The 22,147-nt window shown below is 47.6% G+C and overlaps 7 protein-coding genes across 7 annotated transcripts; 5 read left to right on the top strand and 2 right to left on the bottom strand.

The window, feature by feature from the left end:
- Positions 1–2,569: 2,569 nt before the first annotated feature.
- Positions 2,570–5,098, top strand: MAA_01367 (Zn(2)-C6 fungal-type DNA-binding domain protein; the record flags this gene model as incomplete). Its single annotated transcript, XM_007819365.1, has 2 exons — positions 2,570–3,210; positions 3,301–5,098. The coding sequence occupies 2 exons, from the start codon at positions 2,570–2,572 to the stop codon at positions 5,096–5,098; spliced, it is 2,439 nt and encodes an 812-aa protein (XP_007817556.1).
- Positions 5,099–5,595: 497 nt separating this feature from the next.
- On the bottom strand, positions 5,596–7,680 carry MAA_01366 (hydrolase CocE/NonD family protein; the record flags this gene model as incomplete). Its single annotated transcript, XM_007819364.2, has 6 exons — positions 5,596–6,315; positions 6,364–6,517; positions 6,571–6,756; positions 6,818–7,081; positions 7,167–7,308; positions 7,383–7,680. 6 exons carry the CDS (start codon positions 7,678–7,680, stop codon positions 5,596–5,598), a joined length of 1,764 nt encoding a protein of 587 aa, XP_007817555.2.
- Positions 7,681–10,893: 3,213 nt separating this feature from the next.
- Positions 10,894–12,606, top strand: MAA_01365 (FAD dependent oxidoreductase; the record flags this gene model as incomplete). The annotated part of the gene is made up of 2 exons (XM_007819363.1): positions 10,894–10,927; positions 11,048–12,606. The coding sequence occupies 2 exons, from the start codon at positions 10,894–10,896 to the stop codon at positions 12,604–12,606; spliced, it is 1,593 nt and encodes a 530-aa protein (XP_007817554.1).
- Positions 12,607–13,258: 652 nt separating this feature from the next.
- Positions 13,259–14,257, top strand: MAA_01364 (uncharacterized protein; the record flags this gene model as incomplete). Its single annotated transcript, XM_007819362.1, has 1 exon — positions 13,259–14,257. One exon carries the CDS (start codon positions 13,259–13,261, stop codon positions 14,255–14,257), a length of 999 nt encoding a protein of 332 aa, XP_007817553.1.
- Positions 14,258–15,581: 1,324 nt separating this feature from the next.
- On the bottom strand, positions 15,582–16,046 carry MAA_01363 (Glyoxalase/Bleomycin resistance protein/Dihydroxybiphenyl dioxygenase; the record flags this gene model as incomplete). The annotated part of the gene is made up of 1 exon (XM_007819361.2): positions 15,582–16,046. One exon carries the CDS (start codon positions 16,044–16,046, stop codon positions 15,582–15,584), a length of 465 nt encoding a protein of 154 aa, XP_007817552.2.
- A 459-nt stretch (positions 16,047–16,505) lies between these two features.
- On the top strand, positions 16,506–18,659 carry MAA_01362 (2,4-dichlorophenol 6-monooxygenase; the record flags this gene model as incomplete). Its single annotated transcript, XM_007819360.2, has 6 exons — positions 16,506–16,620; positions 16,680–16,760; positions 16,829–16,974; positions 17,039–17,649; positions 17,730–17,842; positions 17,911–18,659. The coding sequence occupies 6 exons, from the start codon at positions 16,506–16,508 to the stop codon at positions 18,657–18,659; spliced, it is 1,815 nt and encodes a 604-aa protein (XP_007817551.2).
- A 960-nt stretch (positions 18,660–19,619) lies between these two features.
- MAA_01361 (Fumarylacetoacetase, protein) lies at positions 19,620–20,592 on the top strand (the record flags this gene model as incomplete). Its single annotated transcript, XM_007819359.1, has 2 exons — positions 19,620–19,787; positions 20,005–20,592. The coding sequence occupies 2 exons, from the start codon at positions 19,620–19,622 to the stop codon at positions 20,590–20,592; spliced, it is 756 nt and encodes a 251-aa protein (XP_007817550.1).
- Positions 20,593–22,147: the final 1,555 nt, after the last annotated feature.

The raw sequence follows: 22,147 nt of genomic DNA, 5'->3' as shown, positions 1-22,147 counted from the left end.
ATTACAGTCGAGGAAGGATACTCCATAAGCTCATTCTTTGTCAGGCAAGTGCTCAGATTAACGCTGCAAAGCCCTTACAGCAAGCAACTAACGGCAGGTAGCTGATATTCTCTCTACCTCATGGCTTCTTCATGTTCCTTAGTGACCCTTCATTCGGCTGGTCAGTTGTATGCCTTTTCAAATGCCTTTTATATAAGTCATCTGACATTTTTTGTATAGGTATGTAAGCATCACAGCAACCACTCTATACATATCATATACTCTCCACAACATTATCGCGTGGCTCAAGATAAAGTCCTTTCTCCCCCGATGGGGTAGCCGGTTCTTCATTATATCATTACTACTAGTTCAGCCATACTGGGTTCTGGAAACATGGGCAAATTTCGAATACAACAATCAGCTTGGTAGTAATATGTTCACGGTTACAAGACTCTTTGAGGCTTTAGCAAGGCTAGTTCAATCATACTTTAATATGCCCCGTCTAAAGCTACCCACGCCCTGCTAACAATTCATCTTAATAGGGACCCTTGGTGGGTATTTACGACCATAAAACTTATTTTAATCATTAATAAGTGTTACGACTTTACCATATGCGGCTTGATTCGCATAAGCCCTCGGTTCGGCGTGATGCTTTTGTGCCTTGGACTTGCAATTCTATTCCTCATCGCCGACATTGTCATGACTGGTTTAATCACCACACAGGGAGGCAAAAATCCATTTTGGAGGGTAAGTTTGCGCCGTCCTTGTGCCCGTGTCCCTGCTAACGAGTCTGGCCAGCTCGCACTCGTTTTCAAGTGTGCGGCCGACACTATTTTCTTGGACGATTTCAAGACTGTGCTGGATCACATCGCCGAGTCTGCTTTTCAGAGACGCGGCTTTAGTGGAGCCAAGCACGACTCTAGATCCATGTCTTATTATAGTCCTCATCAGACTAGGAACACTACATTGCAGGGGAGCTGCAGTGAACGGACTCCTCATGTACCAGGTATGGAGATTTCGGCGGTACACGGCCGGGACACATTGGGTCCTGCTGGCCGGCACGCCTCTGCCGCTCCCCGCATCGAATTCAACCACATCGAGTTTGGATCCGAAAGTCAACGGAAAAAACAGTGTATAATCCATACCGAGCTCCCTGTATAATGGGGATGGACACTACACTATCAGCTAAATTGGCCGTTCTTGGCTGATACACTATAGTTGGAAGAAATGGACGCTATTCGCCCCGACTCACTTGGTATTCACCATGTTGCATACAGGTGTCGGTAATAACTCAACCAATATATTGAGAAAACTGCAGATGGAGCTAGTTGTAAACCTGGCAAAATGCAGCAGGGTCATCTCAAAATCAGCCACAGTCAGGCTTGCGGCTCCGAGAATTCCACTACTGGATCCCATGAAATTCTGCGACAGTATGAAAAGACATGGCGTGTAGGAGCCTTCCACACACAAGCAATTAATACGTTTGCACACAATTCCTAATTACGGTTATCCGGCTCAACGATTTGTCACATCATGCAAAAAGGAATAGCAAAAAATATACAATACTAGGTATTCGCTGGTCGTTACCGACCTAACTACTAATCTAGCGCTTGCTAGGTTATTATGCGAGATCAGACGGGATTGTAATTACTGCTAGCGGCTGTGGTTGTATATACTAGAGTTTGTAGTATTTCTAATTATATTGACTCTTGGAACGATAATACCCTTTCTGATTAAGCTAGCCCTAAAGGACTTCTTGTTTTGCGGAATCTTTATAGTTTTTATAGGCAGACCTTTTACTACTAGTATTATTATAGCTAGCTTTAGTAACCAGGGGCCATGGGTGCGGAAGAAGCTGAAGGCTTACAGAGAGAATCCTGTTCGCTTTAATAACTATTAACATGTCTGTTAATTAAGCTTCTTTACAACAAAAAAAATAAAATTGTTTTTTTTTCTGGTATTGCAGACTCTGTTTAAAGGAGGGGTTTATTTGGACTAGGTCTACTATTACTCTCGACTAGGAGCTGTATATCGGCATTGTTCGTAATGAGATTGTTATTACAACAAAGCCCTAGATAGCTCGGATAAACTGCTAGCCCGATAGGATATTTATTTTTTGTCTCGGATAGTGTTACACATCAAGCATCAAGGGTGCGCATAGATCGGGATAGTAAATGTACTTATACGACGATATGCGTCCAGCCGATTGGCCACCCGGCTCATATGTCTGGGTGGAAACGCTAGCTTCAACTGTTGGCTGACTACGCGATTAATAATAAGAAAACAAATGTCTCCAACGCCTTTTAATCTCCTAGTGCCGAGTGTAAAGATGGCTTACAGCCCGTTTTGTGATGCCAGCTAGCTCTCTCGTCCTCTAATTGGTCCAACGCGACCTTAGACTAGCTCCACATTGAGGTGTGCCCGCTCTCGGCTACCCCATACCCCAGTCTGGCTGATGCCGTTTGATACCGCATCCCCGCCTCGGGCCTGGTGACAGTCAACTCTGCTCTGTATAAATGCCGAATCTTCCGTCATGCGGGCTACAAAATAACTGCACGTGCCATATTGTTGCGCCCGTCTCAAACCCATCATGTATCCATCAACGAAAAATATCGAATATAATCTCCCAAACTGGGCCGAGGCGCCGAACCCCCTATCTTGTCAAGAATGTCGGCGGCGAAAGGTTAAATGTAGCCGGCAACGGCCAAAGTGTGCTGGCTGCATCAACTCATCGCTTGCCTGTGCCTATCCTTCGGGCCCTTTGAAACCCGGTCCCAAGCCAGGTCGTCAAAGATTGAGGAAGAGACGGATAGAGCAGGCAGCCTGGAGGCAAGAGATGCTGGACATGGAGTTGGACACTATACATCCGACACCCAATGCCAACACCAACGCCGTGCACTCGGATTTATCTCCGACCCAGCTCCCGGTTCTTCCCCAGGGCGCGACCGCTGCCGGAGCCCCATCGTTTCCATTTGGCTTGGGGACATCTATTAACCAATGTCGCCAATCGTCCCGGAGCCACAGCCCAGATGGACCTTTCTTGCTGAACCGTCGGAGACTTTCGTGGTTGGTTCATCCCAACCACGAACCAGTAAGCTCAGTTTCGGAGCCTGTTCATAATCCCATGGCGAAACTCGTCATGGTTGGTGAAGAGTCATTATCCATCTATGGGGAGCTCCTGGATAAGATGGGCAACGCATTACACACCAGTGGCACCGATGTCAATTATCTGTGCGTTTCTCCCAATTCATTGCTGTTATTTCCAGAGTGTGTTTCTGTGCCAACATGATTCACAACTAATAAATGAAACCGTATAAAAAGAATCGGCCTCTACTTCGACAATATGCTGGCTTTCAATCTCTTTACCACGCGTCTCCTAGCCATCAAATTCCAGTCTGCATCACCTCCTCAACTGATTGCTCTGTTGGCGGCAATGTTCTCCTTTTCTGCTCGCTTTCGATCCCAGAGCCCCTCCGATAACAGTGGCGAGTTGGCCTCGGAAGATGGAGCACGACTACCAACGGCAAATGAATTCCATGACCTTGCAAAACGACATGTTGAAAAAGAACTCTTGGGCCTCAGAGAACCCCCTCCTTTGCTTCTCCTACAAGCCATGGTGCTCATCTCGTTTCACGAGTTAACCGAGAGCGCAGAAGGCAGGGGATGGAGGTCTCTGGGCCTGCTGGTGCGCATCGCATTTGAGCTTCGTCTTCACATTTTAGACCGAGACGTGGATGATGCCTCTATATGGCGTGACCCTGAGCTATGGTCTGCCATGGAAGAGCGTCGCCGGGCTTGGTGGGCCATCTGGGAACTTGACGTCTTCACAAGCACCGTCCGTCGTCTCCCCGCCTTGATTGATTGGAATGAGAATTGGACCAAGTTGCCCGTCGATGATGTATGCTGGATTCGCAAAACTCCTCAAAGGAGTTGCTACTTGGCGGCCGACCCAATGGAGCGTTTCAAGTTACTCGAGGCTTGCGGAAACAAGTCGGCTAAAGCCTGGTTTATTATTGCCAACTCGTTGATGCGAACCGCGTGCTGCCTATCAACCTCGCAGGAATTCTTTTGGACGCCGGGGTCTCTCAACCCCCGCCGACCTGGTCGAGAGTCCTTTGCCGGCCAGCAGCCGTCCCTGGCGACTATACAGAACACGTATAAAATATTGGGCAACGCGGTCTACTGTTTTTCCATGGCCTTGCCTGATCATCTGCGATATCGCGGCCAGCATCTGTTCGCCTCTGCTGCCTCGGCTTCCAGGGCAACTAAACAGCACGATTCGCATATATACAGCATCCATGTCATGATTCAGCTGACAGAATTCATGCTGCATCATTGCCAAGTCTTTGGTAATGCATGCGGCGAGACCGAACATGTTTTGCGCACAAGTCAGCAGGGGGGTTCATACAGCGTATTTGGAGGCCATGAACAGGAAGCCAGGTATGATATGCTAGGCAAGCAGTACCTCAGCGCGGCGGACAAGATACTCTCGATAGTCAGCACCAGCGCCCCCGATCATGTGCAGCTGGTGAATCCGCTTCTTGCCAGCACCATCTGGCTCGCCGCGGCGGTATTTCTCGTTTACAGCTACCTCGGAATCTCCAAGAACCTTGCCGGCGAAAAGCTAGTGGTGGAATCGAATATCAATCTTTTGAAAGCCGTGTTCCGCCAGTTTGTTGCTTGGTGGGACATGTCGAATATTTTAGAAGTCAAGCTTGCCGAGCTGGAGAAGCACCTCTTGCGCATGCGTGATGGGGACTCGAGTTTCGAAAACAAAGATCAAATGTCTTGTCTCGACAATGATCAACAGAATACACAATCACACATCAGAGGCCTCGGCACGGATACCGTCTTCAGGTCCCGCGGGGGCCAGCCGCCTCTTTCACAGGAGGAAACGGTGGTGGATGATGGCTATGACATGGCGACTTCGGAGGATTCGCCCGGCCGCATGGAGACCCTCGCAGCCGGAGGCGCGTCTAATATGATGACAAGCAGAAACACTGCCACATTGGCTCATGAGCCAATGCCTGGTCTCTTTGAGGGCGATTTCCACTACGACTTGGAATTGCAAGGATTCGTGGATAGCATGTTTGCCGCATTCAGAAGTGGCGATGATTAAAAGGGGAATTCGGAATAGGCACACGGCGGAGAGCAGGGACACATAAATAACCTACAATAGTAAGCCCAAGCGAATTATTGTAAGAATACATGGCGTGCGCGATAGCAGGGGAGATGAATATTGCGCCAAGCGTGTTGAATGAATGCTGTAGTGTGGCCACCCTTTGATGTCGTGTGTTTGCGACGAGCAAATGCTAACGGCCCCGTCAATCAGGCAAACGGACAGGAAATAAAGAGCCTAGAGATTGAGAATATGAATTGGCGAGGAAATTCTTGGGGAAGATAATACGAACCGGCCATGCTATTAAATTTGCGCCTGGCCAGGTCAAGGGGCTCAGCATCATCTTTCACAAAGTGACTATCCTCGTCTTTAGCAATTTTCGGGGCTCCTGGTCTACTCGGTAATATAAGGCACATAAATAGATGAAATATTAGTTATTGAACTACATGGCACCAACTCTATACTCGCCGGGGCATCACAAATCATCGTTGATAGCCCTAGGCATTTGGAATCATAGGGATCACCAGTCGGCTTTGGAATGAGCCACCGACGTGGAGAGAGTGCTTGCCTTTATTAAAGCTTGGCATGGCCCCTCGCAAGTCAGGGAACTCGGCCAGAGTCATGTTATGCCCCGACACCTTCAAAACCAGCTTTTCGCCGGGCTCAAAGTAGATGCCGGTTTGCCAAAGCCCTATGTCCAACTTAATAACCTCTCCTGGGCGGAGAGGCTGCTTGGCAGAATAATTATGCTCTGGCCACCACTGACTGCTTAATTTCTTGTCCAAGGCACGATGACTAGCCCGGAGGCACCCAGTAGGACCTAGGTAAACTAGAGGATTAATCAAGTCAACCGGTTCTGGCATATTACAGGATTTCCTATTAACAGCAGGAATATTAATATTCCGCAGGATATTACCGCTCAAGTCTGCTTTCCGGATCTGCACAAACACGTCCATGTCATCAGCTGCTTCGCATGCCATATACAATACAGCGCGAGCAGTTCCCACTAAGGCACATGGACTTTGAAACGTGTAGGTAAAATATAACTCCTCTGAATCGTCATCGGCCTGCTGAAACGGCACGTCCGACATGTATGATAGAGTCTCCGGAGTTGGCGGGGGCGTTTTCGCCAGGCTGTTATCTGCCTGGAGATAGAGTGTGCCGGCGACGGTGCTGGGAATAGGCCAATCGGGGTAGGATTGGTCAACCAGGGGTTCCTGTCATTCATTAGTGTCATGATCTGTGCTGGCTATGTAGGCGCATACCTTGTTATAGCGCAAAAGCGACACCCTCACCTTTGGCGTCTTATGCCATCCATTTTCCGCGCCTTTGAGGTAGAAGTCAAAAAACTTGTTCAGTTCGTTGTTTGTTGACTCCTGGTACAGATCATGCCACTCCTGTGTGGCATGAACGCGCAGCCTGTCTTGCCTGTCAACTATATCCTTGGCTTCGTAAGGGCACCATTTCAGTACCATTTCTTGTCATGGGATATTTCTTGGAAACCCCGGAAGGAACCGAATGTGTGAAGAAATGTGGAATAACTTGCGAGAACATATGCCGGAACCATGATACGGCTCATGTTTGCTCGTTTGCTTTCCCAATATTTGTTCATGAGCGGATACTTTTTCAACGTCCCGACCACATCCTCCTGCTGGTTTCTCCCTGCATGGGGAATAAACAACCGTTTCGTCAAGACGGGGAGGCAACAAAGGTGGCAACTCACCTCGGAGCAATCCAGAAAGAAAATTCCAAAAGGCCGTCTGCGGAATACCGCCCCGGCACAATATATCGCGATATAAATCCCCCGCGCCCTCGAGAGGGGCGATGCACTTCAAGTGCGGCGGTTGCGTCGCGGCGATGAACCATTGAGCAATGCCAAGCCACGAGTTGCCTGCCAGACCTACGTTTCCGTTACACCACTGGAGACTGGCAATATACTCGATGGTATCATAGCCATCGTTGGCCTCTACATCTCCGAAGTGACTGTTTCCGGTTAGAAAGTCGAGGCTCTGCTGCGGGAAAAATGGGAAGGATGGGAATTTACTAAATATTTCCTTGGGAATCATACGTCCCTCGGGGATCAGGATTGACAATGGCGTATCCTTTGGCCGTCCACTCGGCAGGGTCTGGCGCCTCGAATTTCTCAAATCCAGACAAACGATGTTGAGGAACACCCACGCGGCCGGGGATCAAATCCAAAGGATTGAACCCTGCGCAACAGAAAGAGAAAACAATACACTTTAGCACGATTTTTCTTGGAAGAATCCATGACAGGAAAACGAACCTCCTGTGTGGCATGCGGATTTTCCGTACGGACTCCAAGCGATAATAGCCGGGACAGAGCCCGCAGCAGCGTCACGGGGCCTGAAGATGTCAACATAGATTTTGCATCCGTCCCTCATCTTGACCTCGACATTTTTTTCCCACAAAGTGTCCACCAGGAAGGGAGCATGCTTATCCGTCAGTCTCCATCCAGCCGGCAGCGTTTTCGATTCGCGCTTGGGGGTTTCATAGCCCTCATCTACCGTTTCCGGTCGGAGAGTGCTACGCCAAAGATGAGTGTCGAAATTTTCGGCGGCCATGGTACTCTATGACTGGTGGTTGGGACGTGCAAACGCAGTTGTTGAGCTGCATCGAATCCGTAAGTCATATAAGCATCTAGGTTTGCTGCATTGTCCCCATCTCGGAAGGATTATAGACGTCCCGCCAGCCTCGTGCCGGGTCAATTATCATTCGCTCGGAGCAATTACGAAGCCCAACTCGGTTGAGTTGGAATTTTGGAGCAATAATGATTCGGCATGGTCTGTTGGCGCCCGGACCAAAATGATTGTTCGCCTTGCTTGACTAGTTGGCCATCTTTTGTTTACTACAGGCACGGACTACGCACTGAGAAATTGTAGCGAATCTTGACCGTACCCTTGCTTAACTTTTTTGCTACGAAGAAAGTGGTTCAACGGCATTGGATACCCATTGACGTGGCGTCCGCGTACGCCGACTCCGTTCCGTCGGGGCTCAGAAGCTACGAATGCCGCAACGTCCGAACTAGAGTTTGACGCTGCGGCTACTGGTTTTAAGCAATAGCATAACTAGTGACCCGGGGTTCAACACTCAGTTCTGCCAATAGACGCCGACATTCCGTTTTCAGTCTCGATTCTCGACGTTTGGAACATGTTGCAAAACAATGTGGCACTGTGTCTCGGGTCTTTCGTCCCCTACTGGTTGCCGGGCTTTGATACATAGTTCACGACAGAAAATTCATTAGAATACGAAATATTGTCCTCGACATGACTCAATTTTCTCTGAATAGCGGCGGCTTTTGGCATTGTCCCTCTTTATTAAACGAGGCAACCCGCAAGACTCCTCCCTTCCCTCAGCCGCAATAACATTGATCTGAGAATGGCATAGTGTTGTGCCGCTCAGTGGCGTTAATCTCCATTGGACTGATGGCTGTCTGATGGGTCTCGGGCGACGGGAAGCTGCATAGCGTTGTGCTGCTCGGTGGCGTTGAACTCCAACTTGGGCCTTTGTTGTGGCCTGATGTCTGGGGAGTCTCGGGCCAAGGGAAGCTGCATACCAATTAATACCGGCTCTCCGCAAATGTCAACTATTGAATATAATTGGGCAATCCTCAAAGATTTCGGCACAATTCTTCGACTCCGCACTAGCCAACCAAGAATTCGGGGGGAATTGCCTGCTCGCGTCGGCCCCACTTTTAATTGCTTTCGCGACGAATTTTATGTACATCTTCGCTAATAAAATACATGTCAAATTATTATAGGTGTGCGCGTTGCTAATACTACCGGACCTGCTACGGTAATCTAGCCCCAGCCGGCGAGCCCCCGCGAAACCAATCAAAAGTGGGGCAGGCCGGTAGATATACCCCAGACTCCAGAATTGCCTATAGACGCCACCGCATTGTACTAGATGCGCAGATTCTCTAGTTCTCCTAATGTATCGGTCTGAATAGACTGCCAAGTATAAAGATCAAACGCCCATTTGCTTGTATTTTACTCTAGTTTCTATAATTATTAACTATACTGCAATTCCAAACTTCAACCTTTGAAATTCTTTACCTCTGAGCTTTCGGTCGCAGTTATGGGTAGAAGGGAATCTCGCAGCATGGAGTTCTCGACTGAAGAAACCCAAGAAACAGCGCTCCGCCGACTTCGAAGTGCCGATACTGTGATAATGTCGCCTGAACTTTTCGAAAGGCTCTATCTCCAACCAATATCTTCGGTCAAGGGAGACCTACGAAAAACCTTTGGCAATCCCACTCCATTAGGCTTAATTGGGTTTTGCGTTACTCTCACTCCGTTAGCCTGCTCCCTAATGGGTTGGCGCGGATCTGGCGGCCTTGGGGCCGGTAACATGTTCGTATGCGCCTACTACTACTATTTTAATGGGCGTGACTCTAATATTTGAGTATTATTCTAGCGGCGTATATTATTTTCTTGGTGGCCCATGCCTAGTTATTTCTGGTATTCTCGAATTCTTTCTAGGTAACTCGTTTCCGTTTTTGGTATTTACTACCTATGGTAAGCCTTTCCTTCCTTCTTTACACCTTATCTACAATAGCCTTATTAACGGTATATATATTAGGCTGTGTTATTCTCGCTTTTGCTGCAACTCTGCATCCATTTTATAACTCCGCTAGCGCATATAGTCCAGATGGCAATTTTGCTGAAGGGCTGCGGGAACCTAGTTTTACTGCAACTTTTGGTAAGTCGTATCTGTTATTCACTATATTTTGACTTGGCAAGCATATCTATTCAAAAATATCGCTAATATATAACTTCAATGCAGCTTTCTTCCCAATTACTCTCGCTTGCCTGAATGCTATTTTTATGATATGTGCTACAAAGATTAATCTCGTTTTCCTTTCGGTCTTTGCAGGGGCCTCTCTTGGATTTACGCTTTTAGCGGCTACATTATGGACTCTTTCTAAAGGTGCTATTGAAGCTAGCGCGAGGTTACTTGTGGTATGTGTGAATTTCTGTTCTATATAGGTTCTTGGCTAATAGCAATAATCAAGGGAACTGGTGCTGTCTTATTTGGTACTGCTATGCTTGGCTGGTATTTGCTTATACTCCAGCTGCTTGGTATTATGGGATTTAAAATAAATCTCCCTGTTGGTGATCTCAGCCAAGGCTGGACGAGTATTAAAGACTGTAAAGCTTAAGTCTAGTAGATTTATATTACACGGAAAAGGCCTAACAAATTGTGAAGTCTATAAAAAGGCCTTACTAATAAAGAACTTATTAGTTATATAATTAAATATATGCCTGGGTAAAAGTTTTAAGTACAAGTATTCCTTTTATATATATATATAGTAATTACCTCTCCTTTCCTTTTTCTTGGGACACTAAGAACTTTTAATATTCTTTAACTAATCTTTAAATTTACACCCCTTTTACAAGCCTATTAATCGTGCTCTTGTCACAATTTGCCACATATTCTGCCTACCTTAAATATCAAGAATAGCAGCTGCCTAAACTAGCAAAGATTTCAGTTAGGTATAAAGAGCGTTCCTGCCCAGCTCCACATGGAGTTCTTCGTCCCTAGATAATTCCTGATCTATGACACAGTCTTGGCCAGTGTATACGTAGCTCTCACGCTCTTGCCGATGTAGCTGTTTTCGGATATCCTGTTAGTACAGTAATATATTCGCTAATAAAAATCTCTAGGTTAAAGTACTTTACAGCATGAAACTGTATTCGGGTTCTGAGTTTTTAGTGGAGGCCGAATCTTTTAATAATTTCGGCGGATAGGTTCTCGACTCGCAGTTTAAGAACGAAATGGGCTCGCTGCACCTGTTAGCTTACGCCAATGGTAAACCAGTCACGGATGCTTTAACCGATATCTCTATCGTGCTTGCTGGCAAGTACAACGTCTAGGTTTGAGCTAAAGACTGGGTTCCTGGGCATCACCCTGGAAGATTTCAGGTTATAGTTAATGGGCGAGCGCTGGGTACAGATTTTGGCGCCAATAATAAGGACTGGTTCTGGGAATCCGCCGGCCAAGTTAATCTTCCTGCAGGCGAGACAAAGCTTGTCTTGCACGATCTGACAGGATTCTGCGGACGCTGCGACGCCATCTTCTTCAGCCGTGACAAGAGACCTCCACCACCGGGAGCCGACGGGGTAGCACGATCATGGCGACGCCAACTCCTTGGCTTGCCCGATAAGCCGGTGTCTGTAGAAAGCTTCGACGTCGTTGTGATTGGAGGCGGCATCCCAGGGGCCGCTGCTGTTCTGACAGCAGCCCAATTAGGCCAAAGGGTGGCTCTCGTCCATAACCGGCCTTATTTGGGAGGCAATGCGAGCCTAGAGATCGGACTCAGCCCGCGTGGCATCATTGGACCAGTGGTCGAAAAGATTTCCAAGCGCACGCCTACTGGTGACTTGAAAGCGCGGCAGCTGCTAGAGGCTGAGCCTAATGTTACCATGTTCCTCAAGTACACCGTCTACGGCACAGTCGTGTCGGAGTCAAAGATCACCTCGATTGATGCTCGCGATGCTCGAAGCGGGAGAGAAATTCGCCTTTCCGCACCAGTTTTTATTGACTGCTCTGGAAGATCTATCCTTGGGCTTCTATCTGGAGCCGAGACGCTCTATAGCGAAGAGTCTCGTGCAGAGTATGGCGAAGGCATGGCTCCAGCGCAGGGCAGCAATATACATCACGGGAATACCGTCTTCTTCCGCACCAAGGATGCTGACTCGCCCGTGCCTTTCCCCGCTGTGCCGTGGGCAACCGAGGTTGCAAAGGACTTTTGCGATCTCAGTGGTCAACTGATTCAGCCATGTTTCGAAAACGGACCGGGTCCCAAGGTTGAAAGAACGGAAAATTCGCCCAGCCTACAGTTGCCTAGGCGAATGGCCTTACCCCTGACTCATTTTTGGGAATACGGTCAGCATCTAGGCCCTTATACGCAAGGCGAGCATATCCGCGATCACCTGCTGCGCGCAATTTACGGCACTTTTTCTAATGTCAAGACGAATAATCCCGAAACCTATGCCAATCTCGAGCTTGAATGGGTTGCTTTTGTACCCGCTAGTGGCGGCTACCGACGATACAAGGGCGACTATGTTCTCAACGAAAACGATATTCGCACTCACAGAAAATTTCCCGACGCTGTCGTGCAAAACGACGGGGCCTTCTGTCTACACTACGGGGGGGATGCAAAGTACAACTTTCGCCTCAAGTTCTGGGAGTGGGACAATCGAGACGGGGAACTATACGATATCCCATTTCGATGTCTCTATTCTGTTAATATTAACAACTTAATAATAGCGGGCAAGCATGTTAGTGCTACTTATATAGCGGGCTCAAATATCAAGTTTATGGGCAATGGCGGACAGCATGCGATTGCAACAGCAGTTGCTGCTCAGTTGTGCAATAAATACAACACTACGCCTCGTGGTGTCTACAAGAACCACCTGGAGGAGCTTCGAGCTAAGGTGTTGAATATGGCCGGAAAGAAAAACTGCGCCGAGGAAAGTCATTTGTGATGTTTTAATCTGGCAGGAGAACAAGGCTGAGCATGCATCGCAGTCGGGCGGAAGCATAGGGTAGCGGTGGATGAATACTAAAGTTGCTCATGCCTTTGTTCTACTCTTGACGAATAGATAACAGTTCTAAGCTATCTTCTCTCTGGAAAGTAGTATTAATCTCTTTAGAGTCGGGCATTGTGAGCAACCTCACCCGAGATGCGACACCTACCAAAACGGTTTAGTATACATATATGCAGCTTCAAGCACTTGACTTCGATATTTTTTGGGGGAACTGCCGCCATCCCATCTTTTACCGCCGGTACGACGCCACAAACCCGGGGAACCGGCGCTACTTCGAATAATTCGCCGCCAGGTCTCATAATTCAACCGAGCCAGTAATAATTCACCCGAAAGAAGAGAGCCCGCAAAGCACAAGGGCTAATTCCGAGTTAAGATGATATTGCTGAGAGACATGTATTTCGGAATATTTTACAGCTCCGAATAGACGTCCTCGGGTCCATAAGAATCCGGCCTCCTTGTTGGCCACGTCGCACCTCGATGGAGTTAAAAGGACCTTTGGAGTCGGAGCTCGTCGAAGCCCTCGAGGCGATTGTTTCACAGTTTTACATTTTCAAAAATCTTGCCATCCCCTAGTCGGCATCATAGCACCATGACACGATTCGATCCTCACCATGGGTCGCTCGACTTGCTCAAGTTGAATGACACTGTTATCGTTCTCAGCGGCGGAGCAACCGGAATAGGAGCAGCCACAGTTCGACAGTTCTATTCGCATGGAGCAAGAGTCGTTTTTGGCGACGTGAATACCGAAGCTGCAGAGGCCGTTGTCTCGTCAACCTCGTCCGAAAGAGTGCACTTCTTCAAAACGGACGTTCGATCGTACCAGCAGGTACGGGCTCTTTTTCAATTTGCCCTTGACCGATATGGACATGTCGACCACGCCATCGCAAATGCCGGCATCTTGGAGAAGAAGGGATGGTTCGATCCTGAATTGCAGGACATGAGGGAGGCACCAACCACCATGACTCTAGATATCAATCTGACGGGTGTGCTTTACTTTGCCCATCTGGCGTGCTTCTATACCGCACAGCGCAAAAATAATGGAGTGCTTGCTGACCGAAGTCTAACTTTGCTTAGCAGCCATGGAGGTTTTAAGGAAACTCCGGGCATGTTTGTGTACGGCGTTACCAAACACGGCGTTATGGGTTTGTTGAGGTCGCTCCGCCCCCATGTCCTTGCGAATTTTCCGGGACTCCGGGTGAATGCTGTTTGCCCAAGCATGACCGAGACAGGCATGGTCGATGGAATTAAAGATGGATGGGTCAAGAATGGTCTGCCTGTTAATCGTCCGGAAGACATTGCAACGGCCATGGTTGGCATTGCGGCGGCCGGGCCAGGCACCGAAGCTATATGGCATGATGAAAAAGAGTCTCCAAACCTGCGTACGCGGAAAAGCGTTGGATCAATGGACTGGGACAACAAAGACCAAGGGCTACATGGGAGAGCGATATTTGTGTTAGGAGGTCAGTGCTACGATATTGAGGAAGGCCTGGAGAGGACTGAACAAATTTGGCTGGGCAAAAGTGTCAGCGAAAAGGTTAAATTAGCCCAGGAAGCGCTAGGACTAGGTGGCAAATGGACTGGAAAATGAAAGCCGCGAATGTTAATACAGATTTAATTGGTAAAGCAAGTATGCCTGATTCTTGGAGCTATTTTATAAAATAGATATTATAGAATATACAAGAAAGCGAGCTTAAGTGGAATATATAAGAGAGTATATTTAAAAAAAACATATATTAAAATATAAGAAGTTAGAAAGGGAATTTGCCCTAAGTCTCATAACTATAGCCCTTGTGTAACTAACGCCATTTCCGTGTAACAGTTATTTAGTAGGTTACCTAGAAAGTTGTCAATTAAGGGATTTAGCTATTAAAGGTCCGACTTTAACAGGGTCGTAGCGCAAGGATTTTAAATGCTTTTAGTGGCTTTATTTGTACAATTATAGGGAGGCCTTTCAGGGCTTTTCGGCGATGCCGATAAAAAGTGGCCTTTTTCTATTAAAAGGGTCCTTCACAGACTCTGTAGTCAATCTATCATGGCCTTTTTGCCTGTTGAAGAGCCAGGTGTTGCTGTAGCGTTAATAGCAGGCTTTTGCCGTTGACATTTACTTAGTCCATAAATGTAACGGGTAGTTCTGGGCCTGCGAGATAAAATTAGCTTCTAAGAAGCTTAATACCGTAAAGCTATCAATTATATATCAGGCCTTTTAAACTTACCCCAGATATGGAGGTTATCAGGACCAACGCGAGTCCTGTTAACGGGCACGGTATTGTCGAATAAGTCGCCGTCTACATAATGCTCGACAATAAAACCCGAGGGATCAAACCTTGAGGCGCCGAGTATCAGCAAGCCTGAGCTTTGTGGAAAGACAAGACTACCCTCACCAATAATCAAAAATTTGACTCCCAAGCACATGTCTTCCCACTCCCCAACAATTAGTATACCCTCTATCACGCAGCCAGTCATGTCCAATTGTTTGAATGTTATAGTCATAGGTTTCAAAGGAGGCATGGTGGACATGTGCTTTGGGGCCTTCAAAGAAAAAGAAACAGTGATGATCGACGCGGATGAGGCCCCTGTCTAGCCGACAGAAGGCCGTGATATTGCGACCATTCTCGTTAAATATGAACTGAGCAGGCATGTTAGCGTGGTGATTGTTGCAAAGTTGGTCCATGATGATACGCACGTCGCTGGGTCTAAAGTTGAAATGGGTGGTGAAATATTCGAAGAATGCGTCGAAATTTGTCACGCAAAGTCCAAAATGACCAAGTTTATGAACAGGAGCTGGACCTATGGGAGAGAATCGAGGTCAGTAGGGGCAGAGGGGGTGGAGGCAGCTCTCTCATGGTTACCCTTTTCAAATCTTTTTGTCTCGTTGAAACGGAACTTGTTGGTGGGCTAGAAGGAGGCCGACGTTAGAATATGTGCAAGTGTTCAAAGGCGTAGAGGGCAAGGCATACAAAATTAAACTTCAATTGAGGAGAAGGAAAGATGGGCTCATCATTGAGGACCTGGTCGCACACCAGATAGAAGCGAAAACCATCCACTGGATCTCTGAAAGTAACGCATTTGCCGCCGCCAGGAGAATCGAGATTGTGGATCTCTGAGGCGTTGGGGAGGATGCGGCTGGCACGTTGCAAATCTTGTTCGCTTTCCACCACAAATCCGGCTCCGCCAAACTCATTGCTGTCGCCTTTCTCCACCGAGTAAACCCACGGATCTACGCCATAGCCGCGGTAGAAGAACTTGTCGCCAGTTTGGCCGCATCTGACCAGACCGAAATCATCTAGAAAGCGACAAGCTCGGTCGACGTCCTTGTGTACGTAAGTTACGAAGGTCGGGCGCACAAGAGAAATCTTGTTCGTTTCAGTTCCTGCCATCTCTGATATGATAGGACAAGATTAATTCCGTTATTAATAGCAATATATATTAGCAGGATTACATAGTATAATAGTAAATATATAAGTCTAGGAGAGAGCCTTCTCTTATATCAAAGTTAAGAAAACAAATAATCAGTTCGGCCGCTATAATCCGAGTTCAGAGAGCACAGAAGTTGGGCTGACGGGTATAGACCGCCCGCGGAGGGTTTCTCGGACGGACTAATTCCATTTATGCAGAATTAGCTCCAACTCACACGGTGCAACTGCCACGTTCGGCTCCCCGCGTTCGGTTCCCCGTGTTCGGCGGAGGCCGGCCCCATAGCTGATTTACGTGAACAACATGCTGGTCTTTGGCTCAAAAAGGTGCCAGAGCCGTGGGCTTGAGCTGCGAGAAGCTTACACGCGTCGTGACGGTGGTTCATATTGTCTACGCTCATCTCATCGTCTTCACTACACGACATGGAGAGTCAGACGACTGTCCCAGACACGCCAGGGCACCAGGTGGAGGTGGACTCCCTCATTGTAGGCACCGGGCCTGCGGGCTCATCTTTGGCGTGCTTCCTGGCATACCATGGTAAAATAATATCCAAAGGGCCAATCGAGCTTGACGAGTGGCTGACTTGCTGGTGACAGGACTAAAGGGCCTGGTGGTCAATTCGGCGTCGTCTACTGCGGACACGCCGAGAGCACACATCACCAACATGGCTGCGCTTGGTACGTAGGGGCGGTCGCCATTCAATCATGGAAAAAGGGCAATATTTTCTAATCAGGACCTGAATCAGAGTGTTTCCGAGACATTGGGCTGGAAGAGGAGCTGACGCGGGTTGGCCATGGCGGTGAGGCTATGCAGCATACTCGATGGTGCTACAGCATGGCTGGCGAGGAGATGGCGAGGGTATATTCATGGGGCTCAGATCCGCGTCGCAAGGTAATAATATTCCTAGAGAAATCTATTCTTGGTGACTGTAGCTAACTGCTATTTCTGCCTCCAGGGCGACTACGAGCTTGCCAGCCCCTGTGAGCCGATAGACCTCCCGCAGACTTTGCTTGAGCCCGTCTTGGCAACACACGCCGCTCAGAAAGGGTTCAGGATTCGGTTCAACACAAGCTTCGTGAGCTTCGCCCGAGACGGTGCTGGTCGTATAGTGTCAACCCTGTACGATGAAGTTCTTCAACTTCATTTTACAGTGCGCTCCAAGTATCTCTTCGGAGCCGATGGTGCGCGGAGTAGAATCATGAAGCAACTGCAAGTCCCCATGATTGCCAAGCCCGGGAAAGGTGTCGCTATAAACGTCCTTGTTCGAGCAGATTTATCAAATCTCATCACTCACCGGATGGGAAATCTGCACTTCATCCTTCAGCCCGACCGGCCGCACCCTCTATTCGGATGGCTTTGCATCGCGAGAATGGTTAAGCCCTGGCATGAGTGGATGTTTATTCTCTTCCCGCATCAGCAAGCGCGGAGTGAAGAGCCCTCCGAGGAAGAATATGCAAAACATGTTGGTGCCCTGATCGGGGACCCATCCATCGACGTCAAGGTTCTCGGCATCTCGCCGTGGAATATTAACGAGATTGTGGCCGAAAACTATTCCTCAGGCAATGTGTATGTGCCTACCGCCCCTGTTGACGTTCAACTACAACTCGCTTTGGTATACCTGCTGACAGAATGTTTTCCTTTTTCAGATACTGCCTTGGTGATGCCGTCCACCGACATCCGCCAATGAACGGATTGGGATCAAACACTTGCATCCAGGATGCCTATAATCTTGCATGGAAGATAGCATATGTTGAAAAAGGTAGAGTTCATTTTTGGCTTTTGATATTCTTACCATATACCGCTAAGACTAAGTTCAATTGTCTCCAGGACTTGCCGATCCGTCGTTGCTAGAGTCATATTCCATCGAGAGACAACCTGTGGGCTTATCAATCGTGACTCGCGCGAATGAGGCCTTCGGCCATCAGATGAAGGTATGGGAATCGCTCGGCTTATTGACTGCAGATCCGGAGGATCGCAACAAGGGTATGCAAGAGCTTGGCCTCTCGACACCTGCTGGTGCCGCTCGACGAAAGGCGTTTCAAGCTGCAATTAAAATGACACGCCATGAGTTCCATGGTCTTGGGATCGAAATGGATCAGCATTACCTTCAGGGAGCCATCTATCGAGATGACGAGCCACCTAGTGCCACGCAAAACGTTAGTCCCAACGCTAGTGCTCGGGTCCTAGAGTACGCGCCAAGTACAATTCCTGGGCGGCGCCTACCACATGTGTGGCTCAACGTTCCTTGCCCAGAGGCAAACGTATCAACCCACGACCTCGCTGGGAAAGGCGCCTTCTGTCTTTTCACAGGGCCAGGAGGAGAGAATTGGAAAGGCGCGGCGGCAAAGGTTAGCAGCAAGTATTCTGTGCCTATTAATGCCTTCTCTATTGGATATCGCCAGGACTGGGAAGACGTCTACATGGAATGGTCTAGAGTACGGGGAGTAGAAGAAAGCGGGTGTGTTCTAGTGCGACCGGATCGGTTCGTCGCATGGCGCAGCAATGAGCTTTTGGCCAACGAAGAGGCCTGTGAACAGAAACTTGGGATGGTTATGAGCTTCTTGCTGAAACGGTGATGTGGTTTTTCAAGTAATATTAGCTGCCTCCAAAACACAAAAAGAAAATTTGCTTACTGCCGTATATCTATTTGTCATATGTATATATTGATCTCAGCTCTTTGAATAGTGGTGGCAAGGGGGACGGGGAATAGAATTGGAAATGGGCGTGTTTATTGTAGCTTTACGAGCTTGAAAGTCTTGGAGTCTTTTCTGACTGTTCTCTGGGATACAGGAAAGAGTCCCCTCTTGTATCGTTGGTCAAATCTCCGTCGTGGGGGCAGAGGCTGCTTTGCTTTTTCTTGGCGCTAGCTTCAGCCAAGTCAACAGCTTTAATAAAAGTCGTATGCCTTATATTCCATCCCGTATAGTTTTTCCATACGTTTTCACTGGTTGGTGCTTGCGTACAGAGGCAATAAAACCAAGTAGAAAGTCCTCCCGCCATCATACGCTCCTCTCTCTCTGATTCCAAGTGAGCGGTCAAGGAGGACTATAACGCAAGTTGACATATATTGCTATGATAAGTTACTAAGCATTTCTTCAGTCCTTCTTCTCGCCTCAAGCACTCTACCTCGGGCGGTTATTGGCACTAATAACGCGGCCCTATCCTAGTGAGATTAACCAAGAATGCACGTGCCTGGCCAAAAGGCGGTTGAATATGTTGACAGCATTAGTTACCGGTAAAGCCGATGGTAAACTGAATCAGTAGAAAGTCAATCCGATCCGAAAAAACCGACCCTGTTGTGCGCGCCCAACTCTGTACCCCACGGCCCAACGGACTATTTCCCAACGCGCCCAACCAACGGAGCGAAAGGAATTAGGCCGAGTGATCCGCGAAAATCTTGTCCGCCACATTAATTCAATAATTTTAATATAATTGTCACATATTTATGAGCATTTGCTCCCGAACAAGCACCGTCAAATCTCCTCCATGATATAGTACTCAAAAGATTCAAGTGGCCCATTTCCCAATTCCCAACCATGTTCCAGAGACTCATTCGTTTTCTCGACGCCAATGGTGACACCCTCTACGGAAACATTACAGAATCAGATGACTTGAAGAAAATTGAAGGCCTATCCGTTTCAGTGCTCGCTGGCTCTATCGAGAAGGGTTTTACATCAACCAATAAGCGCTCCGTTGCGACCAAAGTACGTCTTATGTTTTTTTTTTTTTTTTTGCCCATCCATGTACGCTGGGAAGCGCTAAGATTCATCATCAGTTGCTTCCTCCTTTGCCTCACGTTCCGATTTTCATATGCATCGGACTAAACTATCGCCACCATGCCAAGGAGGCCAATGTAAGTCGGTCCCAATGATCAGTTGTCGAATTCATGGGATAGGCCACTAACTGGAGCGTCGGGTGTAGCTGTCGATCCCTCCTTATCCCGTCATTTTCACAAAGCCATCCGACGCCCTTGCAGGTCCATCAGATGAGATCCCCATCCACCCAGAGGCACAATCTATGCTTGATTACGAAGGGGAGCTTGGCGTGGTCATCGGTCGTGACGCCTTGAACGTCTCCGAGGCCAATGCTTTGGACTACGTGCTTGGCTACACGTGCGCGAATGACATTTCTGCGCGACATTTTCAACTTCCGGATACGTCGGGGGGCCAATACTGTTTTGCCAAGTCTTTTAACAAGTTTGGCCCAATAGGACCATGTATCGTGTCCCCCAAGCTTATCCCTGATCCGCAAAACTTGACTTTGGCGACGCGGGTCAACGGCGCCACAAGACAGTCCACTTCAACTTCGGATATGATTTGGACTGTGAAGCAAATCATTTCCCACGCTAGCAAGGGCACAACTGTTCGCGCAGGAACGGTGATAATGACCGGGACTCCGGCTGGTGTTGGTTTGTTCTGCAAGCCTCAGGCCTTTATGAAATCTGGAGATGAGGTCGAGGTGGATATCGATGCAGTCGGTGTCCTGCGAAATAAAATTTTGTTCAACTAGTCCTTGTTCAGAAGGCGATGGTGGCGGTGACATGTTGGTTGGCCGGCAGAGCGTGAGAGTTGGGGTTTGTGGTTTCTTCCTGTAGCGGTTCATTAGCATATAGAGTCGGGCGCAAGAGCATGTTGAGCTGATGAGATTGTTCGTGGTGCCAGCAAAGTACCTGTGCTTGCCCTGATAAGTCTTGGTCCCTAGCAAGTGATACAAGCCAAAAATTGTGCCAGCAGTACTGCAGACTGCATGGCGCGAGATGGGAATTTAGCCTTAGCCCCATGCATTGGACTACTTTCAATACCATCCTGCTCGAATGGTAATCTCTGAATCCCATGATTTTCAAGTTTTGAGGGAGGCTGTTTATCTCCTCTTACAGCTCTGAGAATAAGTCATGATTCTGGAGCTAAGTAATAAGCAATCTTATAACCAGGATAACCCAGAGAAAAATACCGCAGACACAAGCCCTGAGAGTATTAATAGGCTTAATTACCACGCCTTGCTTTACTGCTTCCATGTCTTAGACTTTATTAAATTATAAATAATAGTAGTTCTTATATAATATATTACTAGGCTTAATAATTAGCGGTAAATATCTGGGAACCACAGGAAGGCTAGGCTTAGCCAGGCATTTATAACAAAAAAAAAGCATACCATCACAAACTACAAGTTGGCGGCAACGTTTTATGCCAGGCGCAGGAGGTCAAACGCAAGACGGAAGACGGGGCATTACTAGAACAGGGACATAGGGCGCTGATCCTGGGTTGTCACAATCCCGTTTGACACTATCGGAAAGTTCTATTACGCCTCTCGGCAACGCCCTTCCGAAGTCGCCAGCATTCTCACACACCGGACAATGCAGGGTGGTGGGGCTCCTCGGGAGGTTGTTAGATGATCTCTGCCTTATAAGTTTATTCAAGTTAGAATTTCAAATGTTATTACCCAATACTATAGAACTCACGGATAAGCTACCCAAGCCAGGTATCTGTGGAGCTTTTACACTCTACCCTAAACACGAGTTGGTTGCTTGTTCCTCAGCCCCCGGGGCCTGTAATAACGACATAGAGAGGTGCAGTAGTACGTGCCACTGGTAATAACAGGGTCCCGGACGTCCGGATCGATGATTCGTAGCCTTGGTGACGTCTTGTCCCTTTCGAATATTATTTCGGATATCGTTATTAGTGCGGCAGACGCGAACAGTCTCGTGGTAATAGTATCAGGCAACATTAATTATACCTTTCTTAGTTGCTTCTTAGACCAGATCGCCCTCTTTATCCTGGTTAGTATACTATTATAAGTCCTTTATAACTAGTAGTATATATAAGTTATTTTTATAATAAGCTTTTTAATAAGTTATTACTTAGCTTATAATATATAGTACGCGCTTTATAATTTTATTAGGGATAAGGCGCTTTAATTAACTATTTTATTTAATTTTAATATATTTCTGGCCGCTAGTTATTATTATAGTAAAACTAAATTTAAGTATTTTCTTATTTATTTTAAAAAACCCCAGAATTATAGCTATAAATTATAGCTTACCTTTCTTTTTATTAATATTAAATTA

This window comes from Metarhizium robertsii (genome assembly GCF_000187425.2).
Source record: "Metarhizium robertsii ARSEF 23 chromosome Unknown MAA_Scf_13, whole genome shotgun sequence".
NCBI lineage: Eukaryota > Fungi > Ascomycota > Sordariomycetes > Hypocreales > Clavicipitaceae > Metarhizium > Metarhizium robertsii.
Note: the sequence above shows the minus strand (reverse complement) of the source record. Positions and strands in the feature narration are given on the sequence as shown.